Source organism: Aythya marila, assembly GCF_965140915.1.
Source record: "Aythya marila genome assembly, chromosome: 3".
NCBI lineage: Eukaryota > Metazoa > Chordata > Aves > Anseriformes > Anatidae > Aythya > Aythya marila.
Window position 1 is genome coordinate 34,905,063 of NC_139044.1, and position 17,012 is coordinate 34,922,074.

At 34.7% G+C, this 17,012-nt stretch overlaps 1 protein-coding gene across 1 annotated transcript in view; it reads right to left on the reverse strand.

Moving 5' to 3' along the window:
* The window catches only part of KIF6 (kinesin family member 6), a gene marked incomplete at both ends in the record, with an annotated part of 170,796 nt that overhangs the window by 130,718 nt on the left and 23,066 nt on the right, over positions 1–17,012 (reverse strand). Inside the window, 2 exons of the mRNA XM_082758077.1 lie at positions 5,909–6,038; positions 16,130–16,239. Coding sequence (XP_082614203.1) covers positions 5,909–6,038; positions 16,130–16,239 — 240 coding nt within the window. The remainder of the gene's footprint in view (positions 1–5,908; positions 6,039–16,129; positions 16,240–17,012) is intronic.

Consider the following 17,012-nt stretch of genomic DNA (forward strand, 5'->3'; position numbering starts at 1 on the left):
TAAGAGTGATTTAGTGACTAGCCAAGGCATAAATGAAGGAATGATGATCCAGAGTACTCCAATTTTCTTGACAGAATGTCTCAGTGAGAAGGCACAAGATTTTGTTTTGAGGAACATTTCTCCTTCCTCTTTTTCTTTTTCTTTTCTTTTGAGGTCTTTGAATAAGACCAAATGAAAAGAGAAAGTACTGATAACAACGTAAATATCAAATTGACTTTTTCCCATCTCAAGCTACTATCAGATGGACAGCTGCATAAAGGAGTTATGGTATCTTTAGTCATTTTATAGGTCAGATGGTAAGAAAAGAGCTGCTGTGTACTATAAGAATGATAATTAAGCAATTTAACACACACTGTTTTTCTTGTTAAAATCATTATTAGAATATTCTGATGTTTACGCATTATTGGTTTATAGTACAGGACATCACAAGTCTCTCCAAGGTTGATGGAGCAGAGATTCTTGTGTTGAAAAGCAGTGGATACATCTGTCTAATTAATATAAACTCTTCAAGTTCCAACAGAACCATGCTATGTGGAAGGGTTTGTAAATTCAAGAATAGGAGGTTCCTACCTCTGTACCTGATAGATGATTGAGACTTCAGTATTTCTTTAGTTTCCTTTCTAATGATACAGTTTAAGTGCAGTGGCTCTTCAGGAGTATCTGGGTACCCTTATCACAGTTGTAATTGCAAATTTGTTGCTACAAAAATCAGGCTGAAAATAATTGTAATCTCACACTTCCCCAATTTCAAAACCAATACTTCATCTCTTACCTTTTGCATATTTACAAGTACAGTTTGCCAGTTAGGCCCTGGTGACTGAGGTAGCTTTTAAAGTAATTATTATCCTCTAGTAAGAATATTATTATACTTTACATTATACAGTGACTTTTATCCATATAAAGCCCAAAGCATTTTAAGGGCTATTCAAAGCAGTATGTATGACACACTGATTGTTTTACCATGCACTGAAATGAAAACACCTGTGCTGAAATGGTGATGCCTTTTGCTGTTGATGATACCATAGAGCAGGTTTGCAAGGGTGGAAATGACTTGACAACTCATACCAATGAGCAATCTTGCAAAGCATAAAGTTGTAATTCATCCTAGAATATAGCTCTAACATGTATAGCATGCTTTCTTGGCAAAAGTGTCATTTAATCTGGTATGTTCATGTGTTCAAAATCTGTTTTTCAAATTTAATCAAGAAACAATGCATTCAAACACTACCAGTGGCTCTCTAAATATATTCATGAGGAAACTAATGGACAGTAAAAAAAAAAAAAAAAAAAAAAAAAAAAAAAAAAAAAAAAGGGGGGGGGGAGGGGATTTAGTCCAATTCAGAGGTCACAAGTCATTCCCCTCAACTGTCTTTAAGTGTTTAAAAATTTTATTCTTTATTGAAAAAAACACATTTAAACATTGCCAAAATCTTACTGCTTGTCCCATGTGTACTTCAAACATTTTAAATAATGGAACAAATACTGTGTAACATGCACTGTCTTCCACATTTAAACAATGGAGAATTATAGTTATAAAACCATGCTGTAAAATATTTCCTTCCTCACTAAAATTAAGTAATTTTTCATTAGAGGAAAAACAAATGCTAAATGTACACACAATTGGAGTATTCAGAAATATCTCTCAAAGATTTTATAGTTTTGAAATTAATGCACACCCTTGAGAGGCCACTGTTTCTACCTTACACTGCTATTTTAAGAGAAATATTAGAAAAGTACTATCAAATAACTAAATCATAGAGGTTCAGCATATTACTTCAAAGGACAGTGATCACAAGTGCTTCTAGTCACAAGAATTTAGAAATGAACACTTGAGATGAAGGCATATTAATGGTACATATATGAAAATAAAATAATTTGCAAATACTACTGAAATGTACATAAGTTTTTTAGATTTTGTTGCTACCACCAGTGCCATATGCAAATAAAATGTTGAAATTCCTTGTTTGCATGTAAAGTTGGCTTAAAAATCAAAATACGAGAAATAAATTGATTTGTTTTTACAACCAGTTGCTAAGATTCTTATGCATTCAAAAGTAATAAGAGACTTTTTCATGGGAAAACAAACAAGCAAATAAAAAAATAGCCTATACAATTGGAAGTGCTGCCAACAATCAGTTTTTTGTTTGTTCTCTTCTCATTTCTCTCTGGCAAAGTATGAGACAAAAATTTCCTATTTGGATTTTTATATTATGAAGTGTTCATGCATTTGTGTCTCTCATTTTCATTTACACAGCCTGTAGCACACATCCACTGGAGCCAAGGATTGGTCCCATACTGGCCTATAAACCAATTTTCCACAAATTAGACTAGATTCTTCTTTTTTCCTTTTTATTACCTATATGGTTACGTGTGGGAAATAAGTTTTCTGTTACAAATGTTCCCTTAGATTCCGACATGTAATGAAAGCTTTCAAAATTATGATCACTTTTTCATGTTAACACAGTCAGACTTGAGGGCAAAATGCAGCCCTCAACCCAAAAGTTAGGCTCCACTAGCAGAGGCATTTAGGAAATTAAATAGTCATTCCTATTTTCAAAACAGTCCTGCAACTTTTCAAAGAAGGATTATAACAGGGATAAAGTATTAGACTGTGATTTTAGAGACTGATGTTCTGCCATAGTTTTCCTATGTGATCCATGGCAGTTTTTCCATAGCTAAACTCCTCATCATAAAAAAAAAAAAATAAAATAGTGGATCAAACATAGTTTTTCTTTTACTTATTTTTCTATTTAGGTTAATTCATCTTAAGTCTTTTAAAGCTTAGTTAAATAGGGTCTCCGTCTTTTTTGAGGTCAGGAAATGTTATCATAATTGAATTAAGTTTTAAAAATATGGAACTCTGGAGAAGTTATGGTTGCTATCATAAGCCTTCTTTTCTAGACCTCTACATTAATCCCTCATTTCTGAGAACACTTTTTTCATTCTTTTAAGTGATATTATAAACTGCTGCACTCACCTAAAGCCAAAAAGGCCAAGTGATAATGGGCAATATATGTTGCAGTACCTAAGAGAAAGCACCACTCAGAAAGCTCTCTGAACTGTGCTGCAATGTACCTGCTCTTATTACAATGGAACAATGTGTGAGATAACTACAAGTAAAACCTCTACAAGGAAATCCGAATTTGAAAAAGCAGCAAAAGTGACAACAGCATTAGCATTTGCTAACCCTCAGATCAGTGAAGCCTTTGTTAACCCTCAGATCAGTGAAGCCTTTGTTACTGGGGTCCCAAAGCAACTGCTTAACTCTCTCCTGGTTTAGTTCCATTTTTCAGCACATTCTCATGTGTATTTTTTTCCTAGCAAGAATTAGCATGCCTCAATAAAAATTATGAAGATGCAGACTCAAAAATAAAATTCTGTTAAGAAAAATCTCCTTTATTAAGTCACTGAATTTTGTGTCACAAGAGATTTGACAATAAAAATTTTATAATGATAAAACATCATCTAGGTGAAAATCATGCAAAAAAAAAAAAACAAAAACACTATACAACAGAAATTATTAGATATAAAAAGCATAATACAAGCTAATGAAGATTATGATAATTAGTTCACTTTATCTAACTTCTGCTCTTCTACATATATAGTGTTATTGGCCATGCTTTAAGCAAGGAGCTGGAACAGCTGTTTGGTTTGACCTGCTAAGAATATTCTCCTCATTTTACTTCACCTTGACCTTTACAAACTTATCATTTTCATTAGTCCTGCTATTTGTTCCTGACTTTTAATGTTGGGGATATATTTTCTCTTTAGCCCACATCTTGCAAATATGTAATGCAATTGCCCTTTACAGTCACTGATTTATGAACCTGTCAGCCAGCAGAATAATTTTCTTCAAATATTCATTTTCATATGCAGCTCAACTAATCTGAGCTGAGAAATCCTAAATAACTTTCTCGATCCAATGAACTTTCTTTTTATGTTTTCATTAACAATTATCATGACAGGTTTTCAGATATCTCAAGAACATATCCCGTCTTGCTTATTTACATTTTGCATTGAAATGCATCTTGCCCTGTGCCCAGGCATGCATCGTCAGTCAGTAGAAACATGGAGCTACCTGATTCCTTCCTTTGCTTTGAATTTCTTCGTCCTCATTGATTTATTATGCATCTCTTCAGTCAGAGAGAATGGGGAAAAAACTTCTAAAAATTTTTTCTAAAATACAATTAGCTGTGCTATATTAAAGGCATATTAACAGTGCCCATGTTATATAATACGCTTTTAATGTTTACATTCAATTTCCAAATATTAAGACAAGAAAACAGCCCTACAGATTTATTCATTACTTATGGAAACAATTGTTGTGGTTCCACTCAAGTGGGCAGCCGAGCTCCACCACAGCTGCTCTCTCACTCGCCCTCCTCAAAGAGGAATGGGGAGAAAATATGTGGAAAGGGCTCAAAGGTTGAGATAAGGATGAGAAAATCACACAGTAATTATTGTAACGGGCAAAACAGACTCGGCATAGGGAGATAGTAAGATTTATTGCTTATTACTAACAAGCTAGAGAAGTGAGAAACAAAGGAAAGAAACCAAAAGCACCTTCCCCCCCATTCACCCTCTTCCACTTCCTCCCCACAAGCAGCGCAGGGGAACGGGGGAATGGGAGTTATGGTCAGTCTACGGCACTTCTCTGCCGCTCCTTCTCAGTCACTCTCATCCCCTGTGCTGTGGGGTCCCACCCACGGGATACAGTCTTTGATGAACTGATCCGGTGTGGGCTTCCCACAGGCAGCAGCTCTTCCAGAGCTGCTCCAGATATGGGTCCGTACCACGGGGTCCATCCCTCAGGAGCAAACGGCTCCAACCTGGCTCCCCCACAGGCAGCAGCTCCTGCCAGGTCACCTGCTCCTGCGTGGTCTCCTCTCCACGGGCTACAGGTTCGGCCCGGAATCTGCTCCGGCAGGGGTCTTCCACAGGCGGCAGCCTCCGTTGGTGCAGGGCCACCTGCTCCACCGTGGTCTCCTCCATGGGCTGCAGCGTGGAACCCTGCTCCACCGTGGTACTCCATGGGCTGCAGGGGGACATCCTGCTTCACCATGGTCCTCACCACAGGCTGCAGGGGACTTCTGCTCCGGCGCCTGGAGCACCTCTCCCCCTCCTTCTGCACTGACCTTGGTGCCTGCAAGGCCGTTCCTCACTCCTCTCACTCTCCCAGCTGCTGTGTGGCACAGCATTTTTTTTCCCTGTCTTAAATATGCTCTCACAGAGACGCAAAACAACATCGCTTATTGGCTCAGCTCTGGAAAACAATGGGGCCCTTCCCAAACATGGGGCAGCTTCTAGATCCTTCTCACAGAAACCACCCCTATGGCCCCCTGCTACCAAAACCTTGCCACGTAAACCCACTACAACAACTTACTTGAATTCTCCAGAATGTGTAAAAACACCCTTGTCTTTATGTATTGGCAAATACTTACTTTGAATGTGCTACACACTGCCATTTGTTTCTCTACACATGACACCACATGTTAATGCAATGAGAAGAAAAAAGAGAAGATGGCCAACTGTTACTGTAACTGTTTCAAAGGGAATCCAGTATGTCTGTGGGAAAGACTTAAAATGCTTCCTAAGACTTTTCAACAAATCTGTACGTGTGTTAACACATGTATTCAAAAGTTAGTCTGTGTTTTATGAGAAAAACATTTTTGTTTTACTTATTTTAATTGCAGTAAACTATTTCATCAATGACCACCATACAGATTCACTAAGGGAAAACAAAGCTCTTTGCAAAGTGAAAGCAATAATCTGAGAAACATTTATTTAATTTCACTGTGGAAATACACTCCCCAAATAACAATTTATGCATTTATCTCTGAGGATTTCCAAAACAGTATCTTTTATGGAGATGTTTGTAACTGTTACAACAAGTAACAGCAGTACTTACCTCTGCAATCATTCTGTTGGTGTCTCCCAAGAAGAGCAGGTTTAAAGCTTCCTCTTCATTGTTTGCTTGCTGAAGAGACAAGTTTTTCAGATGAATGTTCTGGTCAGGGTCTTCCATTATTGTCACTTTTCTACATTAAAAAAAAAATAAAAGGAGAAAAAGCTAGAACTGTTGCACAGTGATCTTTCTTTCTTCTACACTTTCATTTTGCTTGCGCTTATAAATTGACATCTGAAACCCTCAAATGATCATAACAAAAAAGCTCTAAAAGAAAGGTTGATTTTTTTTTTTTTTTTATAATTCTGTTACCTCCTTTTTATTCATTTATTATAAGCCTCCATATAAAATAGGAAAATATAAAACTTGTACATGTTAGAGAAGACCTTGGGACTGTTTTGGCGAGATCTCCAGTAGATGGTGTTAAATGAACCATCACAAGCAAATAACAAGTAGGTGTTTGTCTGCCACTGCCACAGCTATTAAGTACAAATGATACGTAAAGCATAACATAATCTTGATGAACAAATAGACATGGAATATTTCAGAATCAACACACCTGTAGCCAATGTTTCTAATAACTTTGCATTTGTCAAGATTTCTTTTCATTTTTGTTAATAACTACAAGTGTAAATAATCCCTTTCTTTAACTAAAAGCAAAGGAATAAAAACAGAATGGTTTACTTATTACCACTGAGGCTACGAATGATATTAGTCATACTTCTTTATACCTTTCATTTCAGGAAAAAAAAAAAAAAGTTAAATGGAAGCACCAAAGACAAGGCAAAAAGAATCAGGAGAGCTATGTACAGAACCACAGAATCATTCAGGTTGGAAGAGACCTCCAAGATCACCTAGTCCAACCTCTGACCTAACACTAACTAGTCATCCACTAAACCATATCACTAAGCTCTACATCTAAACGTCTTCTAAAGTCCTACAGGGATGGTGACTCAACCACTTCGCCAGGCAGCCCATTCCAATGCCAAACCACCCTTTCCATAAAGAAGTTTTTCCTCATATCCAACTTAAGCCTCCCCTCACGCAACTTTAGCCCATTCCCCCTCGTCCTGTCACCAGGGACATGGGAAAACAGACCAACCCCCACCTTACTACAACCTCCTTTAAGGTACCTGCAGAGCGCAATAAGGTCACCCCAAGCCTCCTCTTCTCCAGGCTAAACCACCCCAACTCCCTCAGCTGCTCCTCGTAGGACTTGTTTTCCAGACCCCTCACCAGCTGCATTGCCCTTATATTCTCTCTCCACATTCACTAAGGATCATTGAAACTCATTTTTCACTTTTCTAAACAGACTTTTTTACATAAAAAAACAAAACAAACAAACAAACAAACAAAAAACATTTTTTTTTTTTTCTCATATCTTTATCCTAACAGACTTTTTTTTCTTTTAATCAGATAAGTGAGAATTAAACTTTATTGCCTTTGCTGAGTAGCTATGAGGGTCTCCTCAGTCAGGACCTACAGCAGTTACATCACTGAATTTGGAAAACTCCCAGAGTGAAGACTGGGTTAAAAATGAAGTTCACTAACAAACTCTGAAGATGATTGACATGCATCCATCGAGGTGAATTATGTGTTCTGATTTCCTGTGTCTGACAGGGTTTCTGCAGCATTCACATGAATTGTTCTGCTGGCACATAAAGTGGCAGAAATATAGGAAAAACAGCTTGCCCACCAGCAAAGCTTTTTGTTCACCAGCCTATATTATGCTGCATTTCAGATTTCTGAAGAACTTTAGGAATATTATTTCAGGATTCTACTGAGCCCAAAGCATGTTGTATTTTGTCTTTCACCAAAAACTCTTAATTGCATAAAGCAATTAATCTCATGAGCGGATGAGTTCACAGAAGACATCACTACAAACAATATAAGCAAGAAGCTTAGGGGCATGGTTTAAAGTTGGACTAGTTAGTGATACATGATGGTTGGACTTGCTGATCTTAAGAGTCTTTTCCAACCTAAATAATCCTGTGATTCTATGAACTTAAAATGAGGAAATAAGAACTTCTGTAAATGTTAAGTCTTTTTTTTTTTTTTTATTAACATCTTTTTCTGTGATTAGTGAAAAAAGATCAACAGGGAAAAAAACAAACAAACAAACAAACAAAAAGAACAAAGCCAACACTTTATACATTTATATACATATATATATATACTTATATATATATATATATAATATAAGTATATACATATTTCATATTCCTCGAGGTTAACCACAAGAGGGAGTATAAGACTTGAGTTTTTATCCGTGGATAGTTCTTGCTTGTTAATTACTCCATGCTGCTTCAAAAACACACAGGTTTGGTTTTGTTCTCATCTGTTTGTCTTGTTTCCAAGATTTGCAGAAACAAATTAAACAGCATTCCATAATATTACCCTTAAGTAGGACAGAACTCATTTACCCTCTGATGGTCAAAATATTGGAGTGGATATACAGAAATAATTTGAACTCTTTGCAATACAATCACTAATTTCCAGAGAAAAATGCACCTAAGGGTAGACAATGCTTCTATAGTAGTCATAACAATTGTTTCTCCGAGTACAATTGCTTCTGCTTATAGACTTATTTTTTGCTTTAGGAAAAGACAGCCCTAGTACAGTCATGAAAACCTGCTTCCCCCATTCAGAGCATAAACTGAAAACCATAATTTCACTTTTGCATAAAAATGTTTTGATAAGTTCAAGTTGTATTCTGTTCTCATTCCATTTATGCATGCATCACACACTAAAGCCCAGAGTAGTTTTGACTAAAATACAATGTGTTGACTAATTTTAATGTTTTGAAATTGCATGGTGAGAAACATTTATCTTTTTTATAACTTAGGAAAGCGATGTTGTATTATTTTGCACACTTTCGATAGTATTTAAAATTTTAAGAATTTTTTCAGATTATATTTTGAACAATGATTATAAATAATTTCCAGACAACAAAGATTTGAGCTTGGACAAAAGCCTTGGAGAATTATTACACCAGAAAGGAAACAGCAGGGAGACCACAAACCCTTGACAACTTCCTATACAATGGCCTTTCAACTATTAGGATTTCCAGACGGAAGTCCAAATTTGCACATCTTGAGAGGCATCTGTCAAAAACCTCTCTAAAAGCAAAATTCTAAAACAACAACAAAATGATTTATTTTATTGTGCTATAAATTTACTGTTTAATATGATTGTAGAATTTTATAGAACATTCTGTATAATAATGAAATGTTTAAATTTCATAGCCCTAACTTGGATCTTGGTGTGGAAAAGCTCTGTAAAGTTATTCGTAATGACTGAAAGAAGGCAGAGACAAGGTTTTGTTTTCTTTATAAACAAAGAATCTTTTTCCATTTGGCTTAATGAATGGAATTTGTAGCTGACTAGAAAACCTGTAGGATGGAATAAGCCTTTTTTATTTATTAACTCAGGCCCTTTCCTGCATCAGCTGAGATCCCATTATTCAGGAGAGCCTTACACATTGAATGCTTTCATCTATTAAATTCCTGTTACTGGCAAACTATGAAGTTAAAATTTCCTTCGGCTAATTAAATAACATCTAATTAATTTATGTAATATAGATTAGAAAATAAAACCTTTTGGAAAACAAATGACAATTTTCCCTATGATTATATCTGTCTTTAGGACTTAGAACTGAAGAAATCTAAAGTAATATCAAAAATTTTATAAATATTTTAAAATGAATTACAATGGTTTAGGCAAAACATATATTAGGATATATATTTGACAATAATAATTAGCAGAATATACTGATACTACCTTGGCATAAGGAGGTGACTATACAGACGGTAAAAAACATAGGATAAAGATATGAGAAAAACAGCAAGAATGCATCTTGGAGTCTGTCCAGCAGAACCGAATAAGGTAATGGATATGTAGTCTATGTGAAAAGTTTGAAGGAGATTTTGGTTTTAAGAATCACCAAGTTCATCATTGTACATAGCATCAAAAAAGTAAAAATAAGAAAATTAGAACTATTGGTGCTTTTATACCATATCAGAGGACAAAGTCTGACAAAATCCTCTGATGTGGTATTCAAGAGGGAAGGTTACAGAGCTATTCAGCCATCAGCACAGCTTTCAATAGCAAAGAGATTTGATTTTCCATTCAAATATAGACCTAAAGCATAATCTCCATTGCATGTGAGATGTGACAGAACTACGAGATAGGTATTGGTGAGGCTGTTCTAACACGTTATCTTGTGATAGGAAATCCTTCCCACCATCTCCAATGACTTCTGCTTCTGAGACAAGAAAAACATTGTTCTATATTCTGTGGACATAGGAGTGTATTGATCTTGACCAAGACACCATCGCACATTTAGGAGGTTTTGATCCACACAACAGTTGACCTAAGTAGACACAGGCCTGTGTTGGGCTGCACAAGTTTGGTGGCTGCAGGGTGAACTCAGCCAGCTCATTTTAGCACTGGAGCCTGCAGGCAGCTCCCATCTAGGACTCATGATTGCAACACTTGCATGGCCTTGCCTTCACCAAGAAGTGCAGCAAGATGCTCTCATGAGAGCATCCTTTAGGAGTGGAGTTGTTTTCTTGTAAGGAAATAGTGTAATTGCTCGAGCGACCAGAAGGGAGAGCTTCTCTCCATGCACTCTAGGCAGCACGCTGTGGGAAAATCCATTCTGGCTCCATTCGGTGCTGCACAAACTCAGAGTGCCCAGCATCTGGAGGGATGTTCTCACTGTCAGTATTCCTCTCCTCATCCTGTCCTATTAAAGCAGCGACCTTACTAAGCCATTTGTTCTCAGGTCTTTCTTTCTGAGATCCAGAAAGAACCCTGTGACCCCTCTCTCTCTTCTTCCACCTGGCTCAGTGCAGAACAAGTTGTTAGAATGGGGAACTACAATTGGTGGCTCACACACAAACAAGACCTATTAGAATTTGTAGGCAGCTGCAATAATATCACTCCCAGTAAAGTGTTTGTTGAATTAAATACTGTTGTATTTAAAAGTAAAGTTGTCTGAAAGAGCACAGCAATAATTTCAGTGGAATTACTTCACTCAGATGACTTAGATAAGTAATCTCTGAAAGGTTTCACTGACTTCTCCCTACTGGTTTTGAGGAAACAAATCATAAAACGTTAAAAACAAACATACCACACCAAAATGTGAATGAGAATAAATGATATGTAATGTATGCTGAAAGCATACATTATAAAGCATAAAGCATACGTTACACATAATACATACATAGCACACAGAGCATACATTACATACATACCCATTTAAAGTATAACTTGAACTGTAGTGAACAATGCAATCTCTGAGGAATTGATTCAGAACAGTTGATTCTGCTCTCCCTTCATTAACAAGCAGAAACACTTCACTTTTCAAACCTGAATATTCTCCTAATCTTTAAGTATTTGGTAGTAACACTTACACTGAGGTCTCTTCGTTTTAAAGGAATGTATTTCATATGAAAACAGTTAGCTTGTATTATAATCAACCTTAAAAATTTTAAAACACCAGTAATTCTCAGAACACTGAAAATTATAGTTCTTGCAGCATATGGGTGGTGGCCAGTCTCTGGGTTATATGGTTGACATATTCACTTCAGAGGAGAAGGGCTGACAAACTCTTGAATCTAGAGCATGGAGATAGGCAACAGGTATATTAGCATTAAAAATTAGACTGAATAAAAAAAATTTCCCAAATGTAGGAAATGATTCCTTTAGCCTTTTGTTGTTGTTTTGTTAAGCAGCACAGGAATTGTTACACTAGGTGGTTTAGCTTTACATGTCAGAAATTTAGAAACTTTTCAGGCCCTTGGAGGGCAGTGCAGAAATAGAAGAAATAGAGGAGTACAAATTCACCTCAAGTTGTCAACCAGTACTCAGCTGCAGATTTTTTCTCAGTTACAGATTTTATAAAAAATAAAAATATTTTAGACTGACCCCATGGAACATAACAGTTCTACACATTACCGATACAGATATGTGGACGTCATTACTGAAGTTTGAAGTTAATCAGTTAATAGCTTAAAGCATCTGCGTGCTGAGTTCACTTGATCTATGGTTCAAAAAGCTTAATTTATCTGAAGCATAAACTGGGGATGTATTTTCAAAGGATTCAGTATAAACTAGCTGTTTTTTGTTGTTGTTGTTGTTATTGATTTCTTGTTGTTGGTAGTGGTGCTGGTATATTTTTTGGGTTTCGTTGGTTAACTCAAAAAACAACCAACTAAACATCAGATGAAATCTTATACCTTCCTGGATCAAAGGTGACTTTAAAGAATTTTGACACACAAATACCGGCTGGCAGTTTAGATTACATTTTCACCTGACCACATCACTCCTGATTAACAGTTGTCTGATCTCCTTGTGAAGTAGCTTGTCAGCTACCACAGTTTATAGACTGATATTTTAAGATAAATGAGCACTATTTTTAGCAGGTCTTCCAACACAATAGTGTTGCCTGTCCTAGTCTAGACAGGTAGAAACAGTAACTTGTTAATCATCCTGATTTAATCTAGGACTATTGGTTTTACAACCCCAGTCATTATTTCTATATTATTATCTAGTGTCAGGAAAATGTTTAGTTCTTAAATAATACAAACTATTTCAGAAGAATTTGTACTGATGGGTCATCAGTACTGTTGTGACTGAAGTGAAATTGGTTTAATGCAGTATAATGGAGCTACATAATTACTAATACTCTGTACAATGGGGAACCTGTTAGAGGAGAAACTTGTGAAATCTTATAGCAAACAAGGAGCTTCAGAAAATTTTCCCTAATTTGAACAGTCCTGCAAATCTTTTATAAAAACAAGAGATGGCAGTAAGAATTCAACTAGTCTTCTACCAGCTATGTTTCATAACAATAGTATTATAATTGTTTTCCAATATGTAAGAATAATTTCTATTTTCTTATTTAAGCATGGAATGGGATTCACTATTTTAAATTTTGCATTCTAATAAATAAGTTACTTCAGGTGAGTCTGCATCTGAATAAGCTGTGTTTTAGCTACAGCTTTCAGTGAAGTTAAAACACTGCCAGCTTTGTATAAGAAAAACAAGTTAAAATTGTAAATACAAGAAGTATTAGGGTATTTCAAAATGCATCTCTATGGCCCACATGTAACATCATTACAACTAGTCATTAAGAAAACTTTTTTTTTCCTCCTGTAAAACTGAAAGTTTACTAGGGTTTCAAAACCAAATTTCATTGATATATAAGTACATGTATATATTAGAAACATGATTATATTAAATCTCATTGAGCCTGTCCTGTGAACCGCCTTCCTTTTATAAACTGGACAGATTTACACTGAAGCACATAAACATTCTTATTTTAAAGACTGTTAAGTTTTTCCAGATATACAAACCTGTGATATATAGTGAATATCATACATTTAAATTACACTGAATCTAGAGTTTGCAGGATTCCAAGGGAAAAAAAAAATATCTCTTTAGAGTAGGTACATACAGAGACTATATTACTATACTATACTACTTATTCATGTATCTCTATGTGTATGTATATGAGATATACACGTATAAACTACATCCACACATTTGTCAGGAATTTGTTTCCAGAGAAACTGATTTTGTGCAAAAGCCTCTTTTCATCTGGAAGACTAATTAAATGATTACTCTAATTAAATGATTAAGCATTGTTAGGATGAAAAAATTAGTAGACTAGAAAAGGCTCAAAGGGTGACTACACACAAAACACTGACATCAGGATCTGTTTTTTCAAAACTAATTGTGCAATGATTAGATGCTGTGGACTTTTTTGTTTGTTTTGTTTAACTTCTCCTTAAACTTCAATTTTTACACTTTTTTTTCACCCAAGTACAATCAATGAATCTATTGCGCAATTTTCATAATATACTTCTATAACATGAATGTCATCACATGACACATTCAAACCAATGTGCTTACTTCCTACGATTGAACTGAGAAGTAATATAAAGTCATTAAGATGGAGCTTGGGAGAAGTAGCTACCTTTAATGCACACTGCATCCATCTTCCTTTGCAAGAATATGCATAACAAAAGTGATTTCAAAAGAACCTGCATACCTAAGAAATCTTTTCCTTACTTTTCCTGTCTTATATACTTGGGAGAATACCAGCAGACTGCTAATATTTATACAACCACAGAAAAACTCCATTTGGCTTTTTACAGTGCTTAAAAATATGATGATCCACTGTGGAGTTCAACAGGAAATTATGCATAATATGAACCTTCTAAAGTACCATAAACATAAATTCTTTTTAATATTCTCACTAAGTATGTGCTTTCAAACAAACTTGAGTAAATTAGATTCTTCTGTACTTTGCTTACTACCAGTAAAATCCTAAAAGGTCTTAAACACATAAAATGCTCAGAAAAATGAAATATATATTCAGGTAATAAACACTTGATACATTTTAAAGTCTGTGTGACTACTATTTACTTTGCCATTCACAAGAAATTATCCAAGTAGCTAAAATATAGTTAACTATGTAACTACCCTTTCATGCAATTTGTATCCTATTTTAGCTCAGACTGCTACTATGTATTTTCAAATTTTAATCCCTAAAATAACTTAAAAAAATACTTTTAATAAATACTTTTACACAATGTAAAACATAAGCAAAGGTGTAGTTTTAGTACACTACATGTATCTTTTGACAACTGATATACAGAAAAGAATGACCATAGATAGTAAAGCCATAAAGCATTTATTAACAATAATCATCCTGTAGAGAAAATTATCTCACAAATACTATTATGCATGCTGTTTTCACGTAATTATTATTATCCCTGTGTGCTTTATCACAAATACACAACCAAACTTTTTCTTCAACTTTTCCTTTTTTAAAATAGTCTGAGACACAACAAGGAGCTATTCTTCAGCATAACTGAATCACCATACATAAAGCAATTTTGATTTTCAGAAATTCATGAGTAGTAATAAATCTTCAGAATCTAGTTTTAAAAAGTGATTTATATTTTATTGGGCAAGTAACCCCAAAGAACTGTTTCAAATAAAGTTGCAATTAAATTAATCAAATTTAGTTTAGTTCAATTGAATAATTTCAATTTAATAAAATGAATAAATTCAATGAGTTCAAATAAAATATTACAAAAAGTTAAATTAATAATTTAATAAATCTGAATAATATAATGGCATTAACTTTTATAAGCTGCATAGAAGTGTAACAGACTAGTATTACAGAATTACAACAATTCTGAAGCTTTTGGGTGGAATATATTATATATGCATATATTAGAAATGGGTTTAATATCTTAATAACATAATTAGTTCTTATGACACAAAATTCCATTGCTTTTCTGTTATTGGTCCATTAGCAGTTCTCAGTACACTTCCTGCTCTTGTATCAGCAGCAATTAAATTGTTATTTACGCATTTCAGTCATCATCATGCTGAGCGAGAATGTTTATGGTTCTCAGCATTATTTCAGGGCATTTGCAAATGCAAGTAGTCAACAAGTCATTTATTTATACTATTTACTATTTGCTGAGTTATTTTAAGAATAACCTAAGCTATAAATTCTTCTTAGAGACTTAGAGACTAAGTTTTGAGTTTTCTATAAGTGTAAGCTCTTTAACCTTGCTGTTCTTATATGTTCATGACCTACCAAGCTTTGTTTACTGCCCTTGTCCAAGTATTGGTAAGTGCTGGCATCTTGTCAATGGAAACTGTTGTAACAATCATCCATCCTAAGTAAATATAATGTCTTTTGGAGTTCCCTTTGCCCTTTCCCATCTATTACCTACCTTATTTCATAACTGCTCATTCTAGAGAAATAATTAAACTTGAAGGAAAAGTCCTGAGTACTCTTTAAAAGAAATACTCCTTTTTATACGTCTCCACAGCACACACACAAATGAATACCACATAAAGGGAAAGGATGTCATGAGAAAGCACCTCTGTTGTTTCCAATGGCTGCCATAGATCTCTTCTGCATAATATCAACATATTTTTTTAAAAAAAGTTTTACCTTCACTTACTGCAATTTAATTTCCTTAACTTCTATACATAAAAAATAACAAACTTTAGATAGTGTTGATAAAAAATAAAAAAACAATAAAGTATTTTGAGTTAATTAATGCAAAGATAAGACTAGCACAGTTTCAAAATAAATAAATAAATAAATAAATAGAAATCCCCAAACAACGCAAGAGGGCATATGTTTTCTGTTGTTACTGTTCTTGCTGATTCTGTTTTATCACTTACGGCAAATCTTCCAATCTGGAAGCTTCATGTCTTGGGTCCAACAAATCATAACCACATTCATTGTAGATTTCTAAGTAGGAAACATGGGTTGTATACATTTTGCTGTTATCCTGGATAAGAAAAGCAAAAAAAGAGGAAGAGATAAATAGGAGCAAGAGCTAGGCCAGAGGACAAACTTAACAATATAACTTCTATGTTGTTTCCTTACTGTCTCTTTATTTTTTTAGGTGTGGTTTAAATTTTCAGTTCATGATACTTACATGTTTTCTGTTACCATGGGCATAAAAGGTGATGAAAAAAAGAAAAGTTAAAAACAAACAACAAAAGCCAATGCCCATGATTAGAAGCCCGTTTAGTCTGTTTAAATTTATTGGTTCCATATACATGTGGAAGTCTGTATACACTTAGAACACAGCAGCCTGCTTACAGAATCATGTAACATGCCATTTTTCACTTTTATGACAAAAAAGAATGTTATTATAAAGAGGTAAAACACTCGTATTATGGGTAAAAAGACTACCCTTAAAAAAAAAAAAAAAGAACAAGAAGAAAGATTTACTTAATGATTTACTTAATTTAGAAACTTCAGTGACATACTGCTTTCCACTCTCTTTATCGCAACTTTTAAATGCTGTATATGATGTCAGCTGCCCTCTCCAATCCTCATTTTTTCCTGTATAATACATTGCCAAAATATAACTTAACACAACTGGATTTCACATGCAGAATTTTCTTGTGCCCCAGAGCTAAATCCAAACTAGCTAAATCTCAAAATAATGGGATATTATTTCCAAAATAAAAGAAAATTAGTCGCTGTTTTTCAGCGGACAAAGCCATGGTGAAAGCACTGCTTTATAATGCAATCTACTACAGTTTTGCAAAA